The sequence below is a fragment of the Talpa europaea genome (genome assembly GCF_964194135.1).
Source record: "Talpa europaea genome assembly, contig: HAP1_SCAFFOLD_247, whole genome shotgun sequence".
NCBI classification, from domain to species: Eukaryota; Metazoa; Chordata; class Mammalia; order Eulipotyphla; family Talpidae; genus Talpa; species Talpa europaea.
In genome coordinates, this window is record NW_028167878.1 from 19056 (window position 1) to 40956 (window position 21901).

Below are 21901 nucleotides of genomic sequence, written 5' to 3' on the forward strand. Positions count from 1 at the left end.
TCAGCCGCCGGCGCTGGGCGAGGGGCTTCCCAGGGTGCAGGGGAGGGCAGCGGGCCACACCTGCTGGCCCCAGGGAGCCCACCCCAGCCTGGACCCTCTGCCTGGGCCCCACTGCAGGCGGCAGGCGGGCAGGGGGCTGGGCCCGCCTCTGCGCGTGCCCTCTGGAAAGAAACACAGTGTCCAGCGAGGCGTGCTGCAGGGGACACTGGGGGGAGCCCTGGAGGGGCAGGGGGCATGGTCTTGGGGGTCTCCGTGAGCCCCTTGCTGGCCTCCGACCTCCGAGGAGCCTGCCGCAGCCCACGTTCCAAAGGCGGCCCCGCGCCCCCTGGGTCCGTGCTGAGGCCGCCCGCAGCCCAGACCACGGTTCTCTGTCCGTCCAGGGGGACGCCGAGGGGGCAGAGGGAGGGGCGTCAGGGCCGCAGGAGGAGCCCGCCCTGCCAGCAGCTACCTGGCACCCCCGTACCCCGCCCGTGAAGCTGACCTCCTTCCTTTGGCCCCTGCGGTTGGCCGGGGGTCGCCACGGGGGCCAGGAGGGGCGCGGTGCTGGACCGCCTTGGGTCTGGGGATGCCCTCGGCAGCAGGGGCCCGTGTGGGGCTGGGGGGGCGCCAGCCCCCCCTTCCGGAAGCCCAGGGCCCGGCCCGGGTGGCGTCAGACGCCCGCCTTGTCGCTGTAGAAGGGCGTGACGTGGAACACGTAGCAGTGCGTGCACACGCGCACCGGCTTGGCCTGGCCGTAGCGGGGCAGCGGCGCCGAGTGCGAGGAGCAGCGGGAGCAGAAGATCTGCAGGGTGAGGCTGGCGTGAGGGGGGGCTCCCCAGCAGCCCCCTGCCACCAGCCGCACCCATGGGGACAGGCAGAGGGGCCCCAGCACCCCACACCCGCACCCTCTCACACTCAGGCCAGCGGACACCTCCCCGGGCGGGCCTTCAGGACAGTCTGGGGCGCCGAGGCCCGGCTGGTGGGGGCCCCCTGGCCACACCGGGCCGCAGGCTCCCACACGGCACAGGACCGGGCTCGGCACCATCCCACCAAGGCTGGCGGGGTGGCAAGTCCTGGCTGGCTGGGGCTCAGGGGTGGCCAGCCCCGGGCATCCGCCGGCGTCCCTGTGAGTCCACAGTGGCAGCTGCGCCCATGCTGGGCCTGGCGCTGGCCCCGCCTACCTTCCCGCAGCTGCGGCAGTGGTGCTTCCGGCGGATGACGGTGAAGGGCGCCCTGCAGGCCGTGCAGAAGCCGCAGGCCTCGTCCGGGACCCACTCAGGCGGGTCTGCCAGTGAGAAGGGGGACATGTCGGTGAGGGCGACGGGGCAGGTGGGCTGGCGCGGGGGTTGGAGGCGCCTCTGCCGAGGGCCCACAGCCCCGTCTCCTTCCCTGACCCCACAAGTCTCCGGTTGTGGCGGCGGCTCTGGGCAGGGTGGGCCGCAATGCCCCGGCTGCCCCGCCTTCCCCCAGGTCTCCAGCCCTTCCCGAGCCTCGGCCACCCTTGCCCATGGCTGTGAGGCCAGTGCCCCGACCAGCCCTGGGTGTTCCTTCTCTGACGCAGGCCAGTCCTCCAGCCAGCCCAGCTCCAGCCTGCTGGGGGCGGGTGTCCAGCTGCCGGGCCCACATGTGGCCTGCGGCCCTGAGGAAGGCGATGCGGGTGAGTGCTGGGCTCAGGTGTGGGGCCATGCCTGGATGTGGCTGCCTCCAGCCACGGTCACCTCTTTGCCCGCCATGCTCTTCGCCTGCGCCCCAGGCTGAGATGCTAACCCTCAGGCTGCAGCCCTGGAAGGGGCTCAGGGGCCCAGCATGCCCCCTGGGAGCTAGGTCCTGGGGTCCCGTGGGAGAAGGGCTGTCTTCCTGGGCAGGGAGGTAGAAGTTGGGCGCCCGTGTCCTCTGCCCAGCACACTGGGCTGGTGCTGGCCTGAGCCCCACGCACCTTCCAGGTCCCCGTCTCGAGTCTTGGCGGCGAGCTCAGACGACGACAGTGTCTCCTGGCACAGGGCACAATCCTCCAGGGCCGCGCTCCGCAGGGTCTGCGTGACTGGGGGGGCAGCCACGGGTCATCAGCCGCCTGGCCTGGGGGGCGCACCTGGCGCTGCTGGCAGGGCTCAGCTCCCAAACCCACCCAAGGGCTCTGCAGCTGGGAAGCCATCATGGCCACCTCAGCAGGCTGGTGCGCCCTGGCTGGGCATTCTGCCCGAGTGGCTGCGGGTCCGGGCCCGGAAGTGGCCTGAGGGTGGTCAGCCTGCTGTCAGAGCTGGCCCGGCGCCTGCCTCTCAGGCTGTGATGTTCCAGAAGGCATCCCTGCACCACCCCGGGCAGTCGGGAGCGCGGGCCTGCAGGCTCGGGTGCTGGGCAGACGGGCCAGGCAGCGGAGCAGGGGCCTGTGATGAGGGCACTCGGCCAGGACAGGGGCTCGGCCAGCATGGGGTGGGCGCAAGGGCTGGGCTGCCCCTGTGTGCGTGAGCGTGCAAATGCACGAGTGTGTGTGAGTGTGCGCGTGGGCAAGTGCGCACCTGTGCCTGTGAGCACTGAGCCTGCACGGCACACGAGGCTGGGCACGCAGCCACCTCCCGCCCCAGCCCAGGGTCAGGCTCTGTCCTGTCTCTGGCAGCCCCAGCTGCTCAGGCACCCCACGTCTGGGGCTGGTCCTCCAGGGTGCTCCTGGATCTAGGAGGCCCGGCTCCTTGCTGGAGTGTGTGTGCAGGCCCAGGTGGGTGGTGGGGCTGCAGCCCCTGCAGGGCCCGGTGGTGCCCTTCCCGCGGGGCTGGCTGGCAGAGGCAGGGCACAGGGCTTGTTTCCATGTGGGGTGTAACAGGTCGTGTGGGCCTGGGGCTGGGAGATGCAGGTCCCTGGGCGCCCTGCCCACACCTGGGGACGTGGGCACCGGAGGCCTGGCCAACGCGAGGCACTCACCCTTCTTTAGTTTCTCCTGGTCGTCCGTTTCTGGCTTGGTGGCCATGACCTCAAAGAGCGTCTTGAGAATGCTCCGCAGGTCGCTGGCGTAGTTGGTCTGCAGCTGGTCCGCCACGCCTGGGGCAGGAGGGTGGGAGGGCGGTCAGGCCGGCCGCTCTGGGCCCCGCACAGCCAGCTGCTATCATCCAGCCACAGCCCTTGCTGAGGCCAGCGTGCGGTCGAGCGGGCAGGGGCCAGTCACCTGGGCAGCGAGACAGTCCAGGGGCCCGGGAGGGAGAGCCTCTGGGCAGCCCACTTGGCAGGATAGTCCTCTCGCTCACACAGTCTAGGCCCTCGTGGAAGGACCTCAGGGCCCGTCCTGCCCACCCACACCCTGTCACCCTCATGGCCCTTGGCATCTGGACTGGCCCCTCCACCTCTGGACAAACACTGCTGGCCCGGGCTGAAACAAGGTGTCTGTGCAGCAGGGGACCACGGGCAGGCCGAGTCCAGTGCCTCTCCGCCACCCCCCGCCCCCTGCCTCCCCTCCAGCCCAGGTGGAGAACCTGCCTCCCACCCTTGCGGAGGCTCCTGCTCCCACGGGCTGGTGTCAGCCTTTCTGTGGGAAGCAGCGCCCCGCCCCGGACTCCACGGGCACCAACACCCCCGCGCGGCAGCGCCTGGCCTGGACGCCGGCCAGCGGCCCGAGCAGTGCGGCCCACCTGGGCCCAGTGGCACCTGAAATGCAGACGAACAGGCGGTGGATGAGGTCCTGGCTGCCGTGGAAGCGCGAGCGGATCTTGTCTCTCGCGGCCACGAGGCCCGCATCCGGCCCGGGCTGGTCCGAGGGGCAGGAGGTGGCTGCGGGGCCGCTGGCGGGGAGGGAGAACGCGTACATGGGTGGGGGCGCCCAGGGCTCCACAGCCCGATGGCCAGGGGTGTGTCCTGGGCTCCCCACCCCAACCCCTCCCGGAACTGCCCCTGCCCTCAGGCGGTCCAGGCCCGGAGCCAGTAAAGAGCAGGGACAGGGCCGGCCTCCTGCTCCCTTGCTGCTGCTCCCTCCCAGCTCTCCCCGCCCAGAAATCCGCTGGGAGTGGCTCAGGCAGCCCCTCGCTTCTGGCCTCACATGACTGAGTCCCCCTCTCAGGGGAGTGCAGGTGCCCACTTACACCCTGCGGGGGCTAAGTGCACCCCACAGATAGGCCATGCCCACCCCCCAGGCCCTGCAGCGGGATTGGGCTGGGGTCATCTCAGAGAGCCCGCGCCCCTCCCGTGACAGCCCCCCGCCATGGCACTTCCCAGGGAGCCGAGGCCACCCGAGGCCCCGGGGCAGGAGGGACCCCCTGCCACACCCCCCAGCCCAGGGAGGGTCTCGTCCACGGGGGCTCTGGCTCCAGGCCGTGGGTCACTCCCGCTGGGCTAAGCCCCCTCGTGGCCGTTTGGTGGGCCCACCGGGCGGTGACCGTGGTCTCACTGCCCTGGCCAGCCTGCCACACGGAGCCGGTCAGGGGCAGGCGCGAGCCCACCCAGCCGCCTGCACTCGCCACCGGGACTTTGACATTTGTCCCAGCTTGGAGGAATTTTCACTTCCCTCCCCTGTCCCTGAGAACCTCAATTTCTGCAGCCGGGTTGCACCCCCTGCTGTCAACCCCCTGCTGTCACAGCGGCTGCCCGGAGGCAGACGCCTTTATAATGCAGAAACGTTTGTCGTAACTTTTAGGAGTAGTCCCAATGGACTGCGATCTCTGTTTCCCCTTTTTGGGGGGCCCCATGTGCCTGTTGGGGTATTTTCCACACTCGAGTGCAGGGGTGCCTGGCCCCGACCTCAGGGAGGTGTGCCCACCCCTCCCGGCCGATGCAGCGCCTTGGTGACAGAGCCCAGCAACAGGTGAGCCTGCCTCACCCCAGGCCCCCCCCCCCCCCCCCCCGTGGGGGACCTGATAGCCGGCAGCGGCCACGCAGGCTCAGCCCCGGAGCAAAACCGTCCAGTCCCAGCACGCGACGCTGCGGGCCTAGAGCACTTGCACGCAGAAGCGGGGCCTGACACTGCACGGCCAGGTTCCCACCCCAGCGCCAGCCTGGGCCCCAGGGCCCACGCAGCGCAGCTCCTGCCAAACACTGCGGCTCACCCGGCCAGCCCCCAGCCCGCCGGCCACCCCCACGCAGCAGCCCCCGCCCCGCCCGGGGTGGCCGGCACAAGTCCCGACGCAGCACATGCGCCGACAGTGGGGTGTAGCAGGGAGCTCCGTCTGTTCTGCGCTGGGTCCCCTGCACCCAGACAGCTGGTCACCCCAGCCACCCGGCACGCACCCAGTCAGCCACCGAGTGGCCCCGCTAGACGCTGGGAAAGCCCAGCCGTGCAGTCTGGGGGAAAAGGGGGGGACACGTCCCCAGGGGCGCAAGGATGCAGGGCGCTGGCACAGCCTCCTCTCTGCTGTCCTGTCCCGACACAGGCCGGGCAGCCACTCGCCAGGAGCGGGGAGCCCCCGAGACTTCAGGTCCCCAAAGCCTGGCCACGGCCTTGTCTGGGAAGGGTCTTTGCGGGCGTCAGTCTGTTGGGGTCTCGGGCGAGATCCTGCTAGACAGCCTGGGCGGGCCAAACCCGAGGACACGGTCCTCCCGAGACAAGGAGAGCGAGCGGGAGGCAGCCGCGGCCCACGCCTGCGGCCACGGGAGCTGATAAAAAGGGCGCCTCCCTGGGCCTGGGGGAGCACGGGCTGGCTTGGGACCCCTAGGCTGGCTCCGACGCTGGGTCCCGTGCTGTGGCCGCCCCAGGACACCGACCCCAGGGCTGCCCGGCCCGCGCCTGCTCCCTCGTGCACAGAAAGGGACCGGGGAGAGGCCAGGGCCACACAGGCAGACGCCGCAGGGCGCAGGCTCCAGCTGGAGGGCGGGAGGAAGGGCCAGCCCAGCCCGCGCAGGGGCTCAGGGGCTTGGGGGCACAAGGGGCTAGAGGACTAGTGGACTCTGGGGCTCAGGGGCTCGGGGGCACATGAGGGCTCATGGGCTCAGAGGGATTGGGGGCTCTTGATTTTGGGGGTTCCAGGGGTTCATGGGCTCTGGGGCGTGGGGTCCACTCGGGCCAGCATGAGGTCACATAGCAGTCTTGCTGGACATGTCAGCCGGGCGTAAGCTGTTGGAGGGGTCCAGAGTCCGCGGTCGCCGCGAGCTCCTGGGGAGTACTTGCTCGCTGCGCCGTCCACGCTCGCACTGCAACCCTCCTGGCACAGCCGCGCCTCCGCGCAGGGCATCGCAGGTGCCCCCAGGGCGGCAGGGCCCTGGGGCCAGGAGGGGCCCCATGCTGGCAGGGAGAGTGGGCTGCTGGGGCTCAGCCCACCCAGGGGAGGGGAGCTCCACACGGGCCTGGACCCTGTCCTAGCACCCACAGTGGGGAGCTGGGGCCCCCTGCTGTGCTAGGATGCTCAGCGCTGAGGGAACTCGAGTCCCACTCACAGACACACCCACGCGCCCGAGCCCGCGCAGCTGAGAGCACAGGCGTGTCAGTGCGTGCACATGCGCGAGTGTGCGTGCCTGCATCAGTGTGCCTGCGCATGCAGCTGTGTGCGTGTCGGGCAAGGATGTGACGCGATGGCACCGCCCACCCACAAGCGCTGCGCCGATGGGTTGGGGGCCAGCCTGGCCGTGCCAGGGTTCACAGGCAAAACCGCAAACCACTTCCTGCCTTCATCCTCGCACTGGGGGTCAGCAGGGGTGGCGCGGCCCCGCCCCCGCCCCCATCCGTCCTGGACGGGGCTGGGCCAGGAGGCAAGGGAAAGTGGTGGCAAAGGGGAGCCTGGCACGTTGGCTGCGGGCCCCTGAGGTGCCAGCGCAGTAGGGTGGGGTCTCGAGGTGGGGGGCCGAGGGGCACAGGCACTGCTGCCCTGGCCGGCGGGGGCTGCTCCAGCTCCAGCCCAGCTGAGTCAGCAGAAGGGGCTGGAATTGCCGGGGACGCCCCAGGGGTCACCCTGTGAGGCCGGCCCCTGCCTTCTGCCTGCAGCCGGGACAGCCACCACGCCCGACCTGCTTTTCAAGAGCCCAATTCATTCCACCTCCTCTTCTGCTCAATCAGCCTTGTTCGCCCTTCCTGGGGCACAGCCAGGCCTGGGGCTCCTGGCTCAGTGGGGTGACACCTGTGCACAGCCTAGGGCGGTCCTGATGGGCGGAGCCAGCCTGGGGTGGGGTGGAAGCCGGCCCTCCCCATCGCCCACAGCACTCCTAGCCTCAAGGCGCACCCCTTCCTGGCCCCCCAGAGCTGCTGCCAGGGGGGATGTCGCCTCCCAGACATGGAGGCGGGAGGGCCGCTGCCAGGGTGACCCGCCGCCAGTGGTGCTGCTGAGCAATGCACTGGGAGGGTGACCACATTTGGGGGAACAGCCTCGTGCCCTCCCTGGGGTGCTTCCCCACTGCAGAGGGTGCTAAGGTGTGGAGAGTGGCAATGACCTGCTGGGGAGGCTGCGGGGAGCCCCCCACGAGGCAGGAGGAGCCAGCCAGCGCTGTCACAGTGACCTTTGTGGGTAAATAATCACCAGATGGCTTTCAGCAAAAGTGTAAAAATTGCTCGTAGGATTTGGGGTGATTTTTCAATCCTTCCTTTATTCCTTTATGTTTTCAGTGCTTTCTACGACGAACAGGGACCACGTTTACGAACAGCAAAGAGCCGTGTAGTTCTCGGGAGAAGTGGGGGACGCGCCAGGACAGGCGTGCCCACCTCCAGGGGCAGCCTAGATGCGCGGGCAGTAGCCACAAGCCTTCCAAGGAAGACCTTTTCCAAAAAAGAGGTTCACCGGCGACCACTGATAAGGTAAGAGCCAATAAAAGGAGCACGAGGCACATGGTTCCAGAACATTCTGCCGAGAACCCTGCCCACAGCACCTGTGGGAGGTGGTGGGTGCCGAGGGCTCCTGGCGAGGCCCTGGCCAGCCTCCCAACGCCCCCAAGCAGCCCCTGCTGGACGGAGGTCGGCTGAGCACTGGGGGATTGGCCAGAGTGGCCCTCAGGCTCCGCCTCCTCTGTGGCCACCAAGGCTCCTGAGCCAGGGCGGCCACCGTCCCCTTGGTGCCCGCACTGGGCCTGGCGGGGCTGCGGGGTCACAGTGACAGGCGCTGGCTCTGCTGGGTGTGGCCGGGGACGAGCAGACAGCAGCCGGGTCCTGGAGCTGCCTCTGGGGCTCTGGCTCCCACTGCAGAAGTGGGGCTGGCGCCTGCAGCCCCACAACCCAGCTGGCCACTGTGGAGCCACCTCTCTTTGAGCTCTGCGGCCTTTCTGCCGGGGAGGCTGGTCTTCAGGAGTGGTCTGTCCGTAGTGGCCACTGCTCGGTCACCTCCAGGGCAGGCTTTACAGGCTGGTCCTGGGCGAGTCTCCGCCTTGGACGGGAGCCGGCTTGTGACATGAGTGGACGGCGCCCCGCTGCCCGTGCAGTGTATATGGGACAGGGTCTACAGGGCTGGCCACGGCCCCAGCACGGCGGCCCTCGCACCGCTGCCTGAGGCCTGGCCCGAACGCACAGGCAGTGCCCTCCTGGACAATGGGGCCGTCCCTCCAGGGTGCGGGTCCATGCTCCTCCCTGGGCCCAGCTGCAGCATCTGTGTGGCCGACGAGGCCCGAGAAGCCAGTGGTGAGGCACAGGCGGACCATGTCCAGTGTTCCTGAGGGGGCGTCAGAAGGCCCCAGACAGGGCAGGTGTCCCAGGCTGTCACCTGCCCAGGAATTTGTGACGGTCTCATGCCAGCCTTGCAAAGAACGGTTCACTTGCCCAGCAGTCCCCGAGCGCGGGCACAAGGAAGAGGCGTGTTCAGGAGGCTTGGACAGCAATTCATCCCGCTGGACGCCGCTGGTGAGGCTGGGCATGCGTCTCAAAGATGGCTTCACCCACGCAGCAGAGGACGTGCAGCGGAGGCTGGTCGGCGCGGTGCCAGCTGGGATCGCAAGGGTCCGGCCCGCCTGAGGACACGCCTGAGGGCCCACGGCGGGCCCGCAGCCCCACTGGCAGTGGGGGTCTCTGGAAATCACCACAGACAGGTCCCAGCTACCGGGAGGAGGCAGGCGAGGTGCGTGTGCACGCGCGTGTGTGCATGTGTGTGTGCACGCGTGCACGCTCCTTTGCCTGTATTTTGGCCACTGAAGGGTTAGTCATGCAAATTTTAAACTGTCGCCTTTGGGGAGCAGGGTGGGGGTGCTGGGCAGATTGACCCACCAAAGGAAACTGACCGAGCCGCGGCGAGTCCAAGGCCAGCGTGGCGGACACTGGAGGGAGGCCCTGAACATAGGGGAGTGGGCAGAGATCCTAGCGACCGCAGTGCCGTGAGGTGGGGAGTGGCCAGTGCCCACACCAGCACCCCCTCGAGGCACACCCGCAGCAGGAAACACACCCCTACCCAGTGTCCACGTGGCTCCGCTCATGGCCCCAAGTGTGGGAGCAGCACGGGCCCCATCCACAGTGCCCTGTCCACACAGCCCGTCCTCTGTGCCCCCATGCACGTGCCCTGTCCACGCACCCCGTCCATGTGCTCCCACCAGCAGGTGCTGTCCACCCACACAGGCACACGATCCGCCCACAGGAAGGAGGGACACACGAAGCCCACACCACAGACAGAAGCTCCTTCTTAAAAGAAAATCCAGCTCCCTCATGGCCCATGAAGCGTCAGAGCAGGCGACCCGTGGGCACAGCCTGGCTCGTGGCCGGGGAGCTGGAGGGCTGGGGCCCACGTCCCGGCCGGCGCAGGGCTCAGATGCCCTGGTGGGAGAAGGAAGGGCAGCTGGGCCTCCATCGGCCAGCACGGCGCCGGGTCTGCGCAGCGGATGGCCTGGAGCAGCAGGTGCCTGAGCCCAGACACCCATCCCAGGGTGAAGGTCCCCACAGGTCAGCTCTCACGCCACGCACCCGCTCGGCCCTGGCCTGCCCTGCTGACCTGCTCTGCGTCCAGCTCCCACAGGCTTGTCCCCCCACCTCCAGTCAGACCCGCTGAGGCCGGGAGGGTGCCAAGAAGGGCCCCAGCAAGGACCACCTGGGCAGGCCTGACCCTCCTCCCTGCAGCCCAGAGCAGAGCAGCCACCCGGCTGGCTCAAGGCATGACCAGGGCGGGGCGGAGGGAGGTGTGGCCCACATCGGGGAGATGGGAAGGCCGGGGTCTCAGGACCCGGCAACCCCCCTGCCGCTGCGGGCCACTGCCTAGTCCACCTGCACGTGGGCCACGCTGGGGCCCGACAGGGGCAGGCGAGGGCCGGTGCGGAGCCCCCACCGGTGGGAGGAGGGGGTGACAGAGAGGAGGCCGCCGGGGCCGCCTGCCTCGCGCAGAGGCTACACCTGGGGGCCAAGGCCCGGGCAGAGCCGCCAACAGGCCTCACGCCAAGGGGGCGTCGCAGAGCGTCCCCCTCAGGGACGGCGCTTACCTGGAGCCCGGCAGACACGGGGGCTGCTCCCCGGCCGCCTCCCTGGGCCGCCCCTCGTCCTCTCCTGCCGAGGGCTCCTTCTGCCGGTGGACGCCGCTGTCCCCGCTTGGCCACCTGTCGACTGCGTCCACCTGGGGACCTGAGGGGTGTGCCAGGCACTTGCTGGATGTGTCAGGGGCGTCCTCCGGGGGCAGGGCAGGCAGGGAGCCCGTGGGCAGCGCCTCTGGGTCGGGCAGGGCCTCCTCCAGTCTGCCGGCCGGGCCCTTGGTGCTGGCCTTGGCAGAGCCGAGGACGCTCCCCCGGCCGGCCCTGTCCTGCGGGCTCTCGACGGCCTCCTCCCTGCTGCCTCCGCAGCCCCCGCAGCACACACAGGAGTTCAGGAGGCAGCTGGTGGCTGCAGCGCTGAGCTTGTGGGCACCATCCTCTGTCCCCTCGGCTGCGAGCTCGCAAGGGGCGCCGCCGCCCCCAGGGGTGTCCAGGGCACCGAGCGCCACGTCCAAGGAGGTGGGCGACTTGGGATTGAAGATGACCGTGGCAGAGAGCTTCATGCCCCCGGTCCGGTGGGCGATGATCTCGGCCGTCCCCGCGTCATCCGCACTTGCCTCCCAGCTGTCCAGCGGGGCCCGGCTGTCCAGGCAGCTGCAGGTGTTGGGGCCCGCCAGGCTCACCGGCCCCAGCTTGTCGTCCTGGACGTTGTTGTTGTTGCTCAAGTCCCCCTCCTCGGCCGCGGAGGGCTCGCCCGCCCCCTCCTGCCTGGTGTCCCTGCTCTGCCCACACTCCAGGGGCCCGGCACGGCCGCCCCACCCGGACGGGCCCCCTGGCGTCTCTGCTGCTCCCTCCACGTCATCCATGAAGAACACGGCTCCCTCTTCCTCGCTGCCGCCCGGCTGCGGGCGCGTGCTGCCTGGGGAGCTCTCCCGGCAGGGGCTGCCCTCGGCCGCCGGCCTGTGTGCCGGGGACTGGCTGGCGCTAGGCGGGGAGAGCAGGGAGGACATCTCGTCGCCCGCCCTGTGCACCATGCGGCTGAGCTGCTCCAGCTCCTGGTCGTCGTACTGCATCGAGCAGGCCAGCTCCGCCTCTGGGTGCTTGGCCTTGGTGGACAGCAGCTCCTCGGGGGGCAGGGGGGCGGGGAAGGCGGGCGCCAGGGCGGGGGGCCCCTGGGCGTCAGCCCGTGAGGGGAACTCGGCGTCCTGGGAGATGCAGAGGCTGCGCTCGAGTGTGCGCAGCTCCTCCTCCGTCAGCGTCTGCAGCAGGTCCCTGCAAGGCCAAGACAGGTGGGGTGAGACCAGGGGTCCTGGTGGACGCCGCAGGCCCTGCAGATGGCACGGCGGCCGCCCAGGCCATCAGCCCCGCCGGCCGCGTCTGGGCCCACCGGCTTCACGCCCCATGGCCGAATCCGCAGCCCACCCACCCCAGGGCCGGCATCTGCCCGCAGCGCTTACGGATGTTGCAAGGGACGCACGGTCAAGTCCTAATTCCAGGCAAACAGCAGGTACTTCATAAGTGTGCCCGGGCAGAATAGCCCAGGATGGGGACACGCATTCTGACAAGGCTGTTGTCACTCGTCTGGGATCAGCCAGAACAGCTGGTGTGCCTCAGCCCCGGGGCTGGGGCCTCTCTGCGCAGCGCCCACCCCCGGCCTGGCTCTCAGGGCAGAGATGGCCGGTGCCCGCCGCCCGCCCACAGGCTCTGCCCAGTGGTGTGCGCTCCTGCAGCAGGTGCTGGGCACGCAGGGGAGCCCCGGCCGCAGCCCGCATCCTGGGTGCTTTCTCCTGCCCACGCCCGGCCCTGACGTGTGGTCAGCCCGGGCCCCCTCTGCTCTGGCCGTTGTTACCTGGACTGTGGTCTTTTTCCTGTGGCTCGACAGAGCTGACATATGTGGGGCCTGCAATCCTGGCCGCGCGTCGCCCGGCCCTGGCTGGCCTCCGCCCGCCCACTGCGTGTTTCCGCGCAGACCTACGGCCACGTTTCCTCTCTGCTCAACACAGCTGGGGCCTGTTTCAGGCCGTGGGCGACCCCAAGGTTGCCCTGTGACCTGATTGGTCTCCATTCCCGGGAGAGGGGATCACCCATGGGGATCAATGGCTCCTTCTGCTCAGTGTCATCCTCGAGGCCGCTGCAGGCAGCAGGGCCCGCGTGTCCCCCAGGCGCTGACTGGCCCTGCTCCAGGGACGCCTGCGCTGAGCGTCCCTGTGTGCTTGCTGGCCGTGTCCGCCTGGAGAGAGGCCTGTTGAAGTCCTTTGTGCTTTGCTTGTTGAGTTTTCAGGGTTCTGTCTAGGTCCTGGCTACCGGCCCCTCAGCAGGGGTACGTCTCCAACTATTGTCTCCCATCCTATGGGTTGGCTTTTCACTGTCATCGGCATCTTTCAACATTCAAGATCTTACAGTCTCCACAAAGTCCGACCTGTCCATCTTTGTGGCTGTTCTCTAAGCTTTTGGTGCCACAGCCGAGAACTGATCGCCAAGGCCACGTCGCGAGTGTTGCCAGGTGTTCTCTTCTGAGAGTTCTACTGTTCGGGGTCTCTATATATGTTCTTGATCTATTTTGAGTTGATTTTTGGTGCACGGTCTTAGGAAAGGGCCTGCCGCTCCGCGTGTGCGCACGCGCGTACACAGTCTTTCATCGGGTTGAGCAAATCCCCTTCTCACTTGTTAGGAGATGCTGCCGTCACAGCGTCATCACAAAATAGGTGTTCAAATGTTCAGAATTTTCTTCTGCAGCTTTCAAAATAATTTGTTTTTTTCTCCTTTTAAAAATTAATATAGCAAAACACGGATATTATTTTCAAGCGTTAAGCTGCGCTGGCCCGACTCCCCCTGTGCCCGCCAGCCCGCCCGCCCGCCCGGCCCTGCCCTGCAGGCTCTTGGTCTCTCGCGTGTCCATGTTTCGTGGGCGCCTTTCCTCTTGCTTGAAGAGCTCCAGTTAGCCGCTCTTTACAAGCGGGCTCTGGTAACACATTCACCCAGCTCTGTACCTCTGAATAATCCATCTTTCACTGTTGAAGGGCATTTTTTCGGGTTATAAAATCCTGGCTGGCAGTTCTGTCTCAGCGTCTTAAGCATCACCTTGCGGCCGCTGTTCCCAAGAAGACACCATCCATCTTAAGTTCCTTTCAAAGTAAGACGCCCTTTATTCCCTGGCTGTTTGACGATTTCTTGTTAAAAGGATGCGCTGGGAGTGTACTGTACCTGTCTCGCTTATTTTCTTCAGCCCCTAGAACTGCAGGTAGTTTTAGAAAAGGCGTCTGTCCATTTTCTCTCTCCCATTTTCTGACTCCATTTTCTGACTCCACAGTAGGTCACTCACACGCTTCTTATATCCGGACCATCCCCTGACCTACGTCCTCCGCGCTGGACACCTCTTCCTCCAACTCCACACCCAGCCCTCCCCACCCTACGGGGTCCTGTCCCCTGCAGTCCATGGCCTTGTTTGTTGTCCCCTCTCCCAGCTGGATGCCCAGGAAGGACAGAGGCTGTGGCTTCTGGGTCTAGGGAGGCAGCCAGCTGTCCTCAGATAAACCACAGACTGGCTGGGCTCCACCAGCAACCCTACTGGCCCACCAGTGGCCATCCTGCTGGTCACGTTGGATTTGTGTCACCTGTGGCTCCTCGTGGGCAGAGGGCGGCATGGAGCAGGTGCTGTCCAGGGCCCCTGGAAAGGCAGGAGCAGCCAAGGAAACCTGCCCCCACTCTCTGCCTCAGGCTGCCCTGGCCTGGGGTCCCCCAGACTCAGGGAGGGCGTCCCAGGGCCCCCAGGCTTCTCAGCACAACCAGGGGAATGCGTGGGCAGTGCAGGGCAGGCCTGGACCCCACCAGGCCAGGGAGGGATCAGAGGGCAGGCATCAGCCTCACTCCTGCAGGAGGCCGCGCTGGGTGCCCGGCTCAGAAAGGCCTCTGGCAGTGAGGGCAGCGTGGGTTTCCTGAGGCTTCCAGGGGAGGCTGGGGGGCAGTTGCTGAAGGCCGGCAACCCTGGGGCACGGCCCGCAGCCACCCAGCCACCGGCTGCAGAGGGTGGGGTGATGGGCTGCCACGGGCCCAGGAGCACTCCCCAGCGTTGCCAGGAACCGCTGACAAGCGGTGAGAGCCCGGAGGTGGGAGGGGTATGCGTGAAGGTGGCCCTCAGCTGCTGCCCATATGGGGCTGGGCTGGCAGGGCTCCGCATGGCCCAGGTGCATCCTGCTCGGCTGTTCAGGGCCCCTCCGCCTGGGCCTGAGGTGTGGGAGACCTGCCAAGACCAAGCTGTGCCTCACTGGGCAGCTGACGGCCAGCGCCAGGGTCCGCAGCGCGTGGTGTGGCCTCAGGAGTCCAGGCGTCGAGATCTGCTAGGCTAGGCCGCCCCAGCACCAGCCACTGCCCCGAGGTGCGGAGGAACACGACACCAGCCAGAGGAACAGCCTGAGGTCCTGGCCATGGCGTGGGAGGGGCGAACGGGCCTGCAGGCCCTGCCCCTCGCCCCTGCCCTTCCGTAGGTCCCTCCCCCTCCCCCGTAGTCCCCATAACCCCCTCCCGCCACCCCCCCGCCCCCACCCCCCACCTTATTTTCCGCAGCAGCGTGTGGAAGGGCCGGAACAGCTCCGACATGTCCTCCGCCTCGCGCTCCAGGTTCAGGGGGCCGTCAGCGTAGACCACGAGGCCACTGCGTTGGAGACACAAAGGCCAGGCAGGGTCAAGGCGCAGCGCCCGCTTGTGACTGACTCTCAGCCACGTCCACAGAAGAGCGGTGACCCCGCCAGGCCCCACCCCAGGGGCTGCTCAGCTGGTGTCCGGCCACGGGGCTGCAGGGCGCCTGGGCATTGGCACAGCGGCCCAAGGCAAATCCCAGTCTGTGCTTGACCCTGTGCCAGCGTGGGGCCTGAGTGGGGCCTGTGTCCCACAGGGTTCCGCGGGCAGCACAGTAGAGGAGAGAGCCCACCGCCCAGGCAGGAGTGGCCACCACGCCGGCTGGAGCTGTGCCAGCCCCCCACCAGCGCAGACCCTGCGGGCAAGGGGTCTGCAGGCAGGTGCAGCATCTTGGGGCCTGGACAACAGGACAGGCCCTCACATACAAGCTCCAGGCCATGTCCCCAGGAGCTCCACACCTCTGCCCAACCCCAGGCCAGCTGCTGCCCCTGGATTCGCAGGTGGCCCCTCCTGAGCCTGTGAGAGCCCCATGAGCCACTGCCCAGGCCGTCCGGAGCCCGCCGTCCCCCAGCAGCCCCCTGTACCCTGGCACCTACATCCTGTGCAGCAGGATGGGCAGACCCTGTCTCAGGGCACCCAGGGCCTCGAGCGTGGCCCCATCCGCTCCACTGGACCCATCCACCTCTGCTCCGACTCCACCTCCAGGCAGCCCCCTCCCAGCCACGCTGGGCCGCTTCACCACCGCGCCAGCACCCAGCAGGGCCCTGCCCACATCCACGTCCAGACCAGCTCTCTGGAGCGGTCAGAGCCGGAGGGCCCAGGCATACCCCCGGGCACATCCCACCCCCTTCCCGATGGGCCCTAGACTGTGTCCGGTCCGTCTTTGTTTTCACTTGTGGCTCTTGTTTTGGTGTCGAGTCCAAGTACCCGCTGCCAAAGCCAGACGTGAAGCTCTACCCCTGGCGAGAACGCGTGGGACTGACCTCAAGGGACAGCGCGCGCGAGTGCGGAGACGGGAGGCCGGGCTACCCGGGGACCCCAGTCTTTCCTGTGACGGGAAGGTCGTCTGCTCCAAAGTCTGCCCAGCAACAGTCGATCTCAAACGCGTGCTGAAGGCTGTGGACTGTCGCACAGCAGCAGAGTCTGATGGCCCCTGGGCGCTGGCCTGGCCGTGTGGGGCTCAGACTGGACCAATGCGGGGTCTGACCTCCGTCTGTGTGTGGGCAAGGCTGTGGGCAGCTCCGTCCTCCCGGTGGCCTCCCCTGGGAGCCTGCCCTGGGCCTGAGAAAGGGTTGGGCTGAAGGATGCTGAGGCGGGAGGTGCCCCTGTGGGCCATCCGGGCGCCAGCTGCCAGGAGGACTGTCCTTCCCCGTGAGCTTTGGGCTGTGTCTGGCCTCTGTTCTCCCCGCTGGCCCACCCTCCTGCTGGAGCCGCGCTGCTGCCCGGAGGTGCCCAGTCAGGACCCGTGTGTCCTTCTGCTCTACCCCTCGACGTCGTCCTGACCACCGAGACCAGCTGTGGTTCTGTGGGAACCTGAGGGGCATCTTTTCTGCACAGGGGGCCAGTAGCTGGTCGGGAAAGCTCTGGCCAGGGGGTCGTGGAGAGAGTGGCCAGCAGCCCAGAGGCGCCATGCCAGGCCCCTGCTCTTCTGGCCTCCTGTGATGTCTCCAGACATCCTGTTGCTTCCAGCACACAAGTCTTTACCTCCTGTGTTAAGCTCATCTTCGGGGTGTTCTTGTAAACCTTTTCTTTAATATGACACTTAACGCCACACAAGGGCGTCACCGAGCCCTACAGGGGCTGTGATAGGCAGCACCGGCACCGGGGAAACGTGCCTGTGAAGGGAGCCCCATGGTCGGGCGGTGCCGGCCCCACGCGCAGAGGCCGGAACCGTCCGGGGCGAGGCGAGGCTGTGGCGGCTGGCGGGCAGGCCGCGCGCGTGAGGAAGCTGACTGGGCAGGCTGCGCCGCAGGGGACCTGCTCAGCCTGGGGCCCTCGCAGGGCGGGGGGAACGTGCCAGGGCGGCCGGCTCCCACAGGAGGCTTTGTCCGCCCCGGGCTCCTGTCCGCAGACTCCGGGCGCTGGGCCCTCCCTGGTCACTGTCTTTGCGGCTCCATCCCCTAACGCTGGGGTCCAGCCCCTCAGATTTTCAGGGTCACCGCAAGTGGTGCTTCCGATATTTGCCAACGCAGCCTGCGGGCCCGGAGAGGAATGGCCTGCCCCTCGTGCCTGCGGGCGTGGGGGGCCAGGAAGCAGCACCAGCCCCACACAGCCGTGCCTGCACCCGGCAGACGCCCCGAGGTCGCGGGGCCGGCAGACCCTGGGGCGACCCTGGGGTGGGGGCACTAGAGGGCATCTCTGGGGACGGAGCACCAGGGAGTGGGTCACACCCTGTTTTAGGAGAAGTTGGTTGCTGCACCCAGACCAAGAGCGGCCAGGCCCTGGGGTGAGTGGGAGTGATGGGCAGGGAGGTGGGGAGCCCACGGGGGCGGTCAGGGCGCTGGCGGGGACACTGGTGGGGACACCTGCAGCAGGTGCCAGCTCCGGTCTGGGCTGCGAGCAGGGGTCCTGGCACCCTGGGCAGCAGGGGCCCGTGTGTGGCCGCAGTGGACAGTGAGGAAGGACAGTGAGGCGCGTGGCTGGTACCAGGCTGTGGAGTCCCAAGGGCCGCCGAGCGTCCCTGAGGGCAGCGAGTCTGGGACAGCTGCTCACGCTCAGCACCCTCGGGAGGCGGCGGCTCCCTGCTCACGCCCGGGACTGAGACGCGAGGCCCCAGCCTGGGTCTGAGAAAAGCAGCTGGAGCGGGCCGGAGCCTCCTTAGCCGCCGGACACCGCCTGCTCCTCAGCTCGGCCCTCCCTCACCCTCCTGGGGCCCTCGCCGTCCCCAGGTCTTCCGCTGAGCCCCGGGGGCCAGCACCAGGGCTCCCAGCTGGACTCAGTGCCCACCACCCCAGAGTTGCCACGACCACTGCCCCCCACGGGGACCCTGGTCCCGTCACCTGGAGGCTCCTCTCGGCCCTGTCTCGCTCTGTCCCCAGCACACGCCCGGCCTGCATGGCCAGCAGGCCCTCCTCCAGGCAGGGCACAAGGCACCCCGACTCTTGCCACCAGCGCTGGGTGTCAGGCACGCGCCTGGGGGTCCCTCCCACCCTGGCTGGGAGTTCAGGCAGAGCCCTGGCTCCCTGGGCCTTGGGGCGGGGTGCGCGGGGCGGGCACTCACCACACGATGGCCAGGCGGGGGATGGTGAACATGAGGGCCGGCTCGTAGTCGTCAATCATGTCCTGGGTGAGGTACCCGCAGTCCAGGGCCCTGTGGGTGGGGGTGGCTGAGAGGGGCTGGTGTGGGGACTGGGGGGCGCCTGGCCCCCCACCCCGCCAGGCAGTCAGCGGGGTGCTTGGTCTGGAGGGGCTGGCCAGGGCTGTGGGGGCCACGCAGATGCAGAGAAGGCTGCCCCGGCCATAGGTGCCAAGCCAGGGAACCGAGCACAAGTAGCCCCGGCCCGCGGGGTCCACGCGGGCAGGGCCTCCCCACCCCAGGGCCCTGACCACACCGCGGGCACTGCCACGGCGCCCCCCCCCCCGTCATCTCACTTCCTGCAGGTCTCCCCACGCGCGGCCTTTGAAAAAGAGCCTCTTGACGGCGCTGCCAGGCGGCTTCCCGACGCCCGAAAGGCTCCGGCACGTGAGGGAGCCTGCGGCCACTCAGGCCTGAGTCCTGGCAGAAAACCCGCCCCCAGGTGCCACGCACAGCGTGGCGAGAACACAGTGCTGCCCCCAACCCTGCTCGGCACACTGGCCCGAGAGAGGACCCCGGCCTGGCCGGTGAGAGGGGCCGGGGTGAGGATGCGGGAGGAGGAGGTGAGCGTGGCGGGAGTGGGGGGAGGGGCAAGGCTGTGGGCAGCTCCGTCCTCCCGGTGGCCTCCCCTGGGAGCCCGCCCTGGGCCTGAGAAAGGGTTGGGCTGCAGGATGCTGAGGCGGGAGGTGCTCCTGTGGGTCCCGGGCAGGAGGGGGCAGGCGGGGGCAGGCGGGGGCAGGCTGGGGCAGGCAGGGGCAGGCGGGGGCAGGCAGGGGCCGGCAGGGGCAGGCGGGCAGGCACTCACCTCTCCACTGTCTCACAGAAGAGCACAATGACCTCCTGCTGCACGTAGTACTCCCGGGGGGACTTCACGGGCACCATGGCCGACACGTAGCTGCAGGGAGGGGAGCACCTGCAGGGGCCGCAACCAGCAGGCCCAAGGCTCCTGGGGATTGGCCCTCCACCTGCCTGGGCTGGACCTGCCCTGCCCACTGTGTCCACCTTCAAGGATGAGCCCAGGAGGGGAGGGCAGGAGGAGGGAGCAGGGGGAGGGCCAGGGGAAGGGAGGGCCAGCACGCCTGTGGGTGACCCCGCCAGGGACGGGGTCCCAGGACGAGCACTGATGGACTTCAGGCCGTGAGAGTTCAAGAACCATCCCCAGGTGAGGACATTTTCCTGCTCCTCGGCACGAAGCCTGAGTTTCCCGGTGGGACGGGCTGTCCGGGGAGCCTGGGCGGAGCAGGAGGAGGACACACAGCTGGACGTGTCTGACGCCTGCAGGCCCCTCCCTCAGGGCGCAGCACAAGACCACAGGCTGGTGGCGGCCCACGGGCCTGAGCCGCCACCCTCTTCCCCCTTCTGAGGTCCCGGTGCCCGCCCTGACCCAGGGCTCTGCAGAGCCCAGGCCCCAGTGCCGCACCCTTGTCCTCTGGACTATGGGTGAAGACACAGGATGGGGAGCAGCGGGGCCCAGAGGCCGCAGGTGGGGAGCCCTTGGCTGGGCAGGGCCGGCACAGGGCCAGGGGCCCAGCGGAGCTTGTCTGGGCCAGTGTGGACGGGGTGTCGGGCACGGGCGAGCGCCTGGGCAGAGGGCAGTGGGAGGCTGAGGGGGCAGGAAGCTGGCCTGTGGCTGCTTCTCCCTGCAGGAACCCCCAGTTCTGGTGCTGGGGTTGCCTCTGGTGCCTGCAGGACGCCACACCCCCAAATCACAGCTGACCCCAGGGACTGACCGCCCAGCCCTGGCCCCTCCCAGGGTGAGGGCACTGGTGGCACAGTCACCTCAACTCAAACTCAGCAAACAGCACATCGAAGTGGCGGAGGGCATCCCGCATCCGCTCCGTGTAGGTGCCGAGGTCCCGCAGCGCCTGGTCGCGGAGGGCGCCCCGCACATCCTCCAGGCTGCGGGTCAGCTCCTTGGCCAGGGGCCGCATGGCCATGCTCTCCAGCTCGCGGTTCATGATGATGGAGCCAGCGGCCAGGCACTGCAGGGGAGGTCAGGGAGGTGGTGTACGGCCACGACCCCTGACCCTGAGTGCCGGTTAACCCGTGGCCCATGGGTGGCGTGGCCGCACACCCTGCCAGGGCAGGCGGGGGACCAGGGGGACCCGCATGGGCTCCCGTGTATCCTGCCTGCAGCCAAGGCGGCGCCAGCTCGAGGCCTGAGGGGTGGGGGCTCCTGGGTCAGCACCTTCGGAGGGTGAAGGCCACTCAGGAGACCAACGTCCCAGAAGACTGCTGACTGGGCGGCCGGGTCCTCCACCCCACCCCCACGCCAGCCCGCGCCCCTACCTCGGCGCCGAACCACAGCTGGCCGGCCAGGTTGTCGTGCCGGACCTCCTCAGGGAACTTGACACAGAAGTCCCGCGGGGCGCGGTCCTGGGGGATGCACACATCCATGATCTGGTTGATGATGTCCAGCACGTTGTCCTGCAGCCGGGGAGGGGCCGGTCAGCAGCCGCCTGACAGCAGGCCCGGGCAGCGGCCGAGCCCCAGGGTGCAGAGTGAGAGGCCTCGCCCTGTCTGGGCCTCCCACTCAGGGTGGCCGCCACATCCTTATGTTCCGGCCTGGGGGCTCGCCTACGACTGCGGGGACCTGGTCTCCCCTGGGCAGCTGCAGCTCGCAAGAGCTGGCTGCCTGGTGTTGGCCCTGGCCCCCCGCCCGACCCCCTCTGCAAGCACCTGCACCCACACCTCTCTGGATAGAGCTGGAGAGACGGGTGGACAGGAAGCCCTGAGCTCAGGACAGTCACCGGCCAGTGCGTCCCGTGTGCGCTCAGGGGCTGCTGGTGATCGGGCCCCCTCCACCCCGGGGCCTGAGTGACGGAGCCAAATCCCCCCTCCAGTAAAAACAGCCGTGGAAAAGCACAGGGGTGGATCTCTTGCCCAGGTGACCCCTGAAGAAGCAAATGCAAGAGAGGCCCGGCCTCCAGGTCCAGCCACGGCCAGGAGCCCCAACGGAGCCCAGCAAACTCCCGAGAGGAAGAGCCAGAAACAGGGAACCAAGGAGAGCAGACCCGGAGCACGGGGTGTGTCCGGCCAGGCCTGCCTGTGGGCGCAGGAGGGCAGGACTCCCGGGAGCAGGGAGCAGAGTTCTTGGGCCAGAACAGGAGCTGACACCGCCTGGCGCCCCAAGGGTCAGCTGCTTCCAGCACAAAACAGAGCTCCAGAAGGTCTAGGCGGCAAAGGTAGAGCAGATCGCGGCCTGGGCGTCCATGAAAGTCCCCAGGTACGGGAATTGGGGAAGAGATGCTCGTGATGGGGGGAAAGTGTGGCCAACCCCAGCCCCCAGCCCTGCAGGACAGCGAGAGCGGGAGGGCCCCCTGGGGGGCCTGAGGTCGAGACCCAGGAGGTCTGGGAGAGACAGGGCTGGAGGGGGGCTGTCCCCTGGGCAGCCGGGGCGGGCCTCGCCAGACACTTCTGAGTAGCCGAGCTTGGCCTCGAGGACACCGCGGCTGAGAGGCGCACAAGCGGGAGGGCAAACCACCCAGTGACAGCAGCCAGGGGCTGCAGCCCCAAGACGCCATGTGGACCTCAGAGGCAAGACCCTTTTGGGCGGAGGGCGCACGGGGCAGAGACGCCTTAAAGGAACAGGGGCCAAGTTTTCCCAGAAGTAACACGACAGACTCAGCTTCGAGCGCAGAGCTCGGGGCCAAGAGCCAAGAGCACGGCCCCCACAGCGTCCCGGCCAGCGGGAGGGAAAGAACAAGCAGGAGACAAGGGCTG

General features: G+C 68.3%; 1 protein-coding gene across 2 annotated transcripts in view; it reads right to left on the reverse strand.

The window, feature by feature from the left end:
• Positions 1-649: 649 nt before the first annotated feature.
• The window catches only part of ZFYVE28 (zinc finger FYVE-type containing 28), a gene marked incomplete at both ends in the record, with an annotated part of 36533 nt that continues 15281 nt past the window's right edge, over positions 650-21901 (reverse strand). Inside the window, 11 exons of one of the 2 annotated variants that reach the window (XM_084259868.1) lie at positions 650-781; positions 1161-1264; positions 1916-2020; positions 2896-3012; positions 3613-3746; positions 10264-11520; positions 14798-14899; positions 18104-18193; positions 18984-19073; positions 19958-20160; positions 20468-20605. In XM_084259868.1, coding sequence (XP_084115994.1) covers positions 650-781; positions 1161-1264; positions 1916-2020; positions 2896-3012; positions 3613-3746; positions 10264-11520; positions 14798-14899; positions 18104-18193; positions 18984-19073; positions 19958-20160; positions 20468-20605 — 2472 coding nt within the window. The remainder of the gene's footprint in view (positions 782-1160; positions 1265-1915; positions 2021-2895; positions 3013-3612; positions 3747-10263; positions 11521-14797; positions 14900-18103; positions 18194-18983; positions 19074-19957; positions 20161-20467; positions 20606-21901) is intronic. The other variant, XM_084259869.1, reaches the window with a different exon arrangement.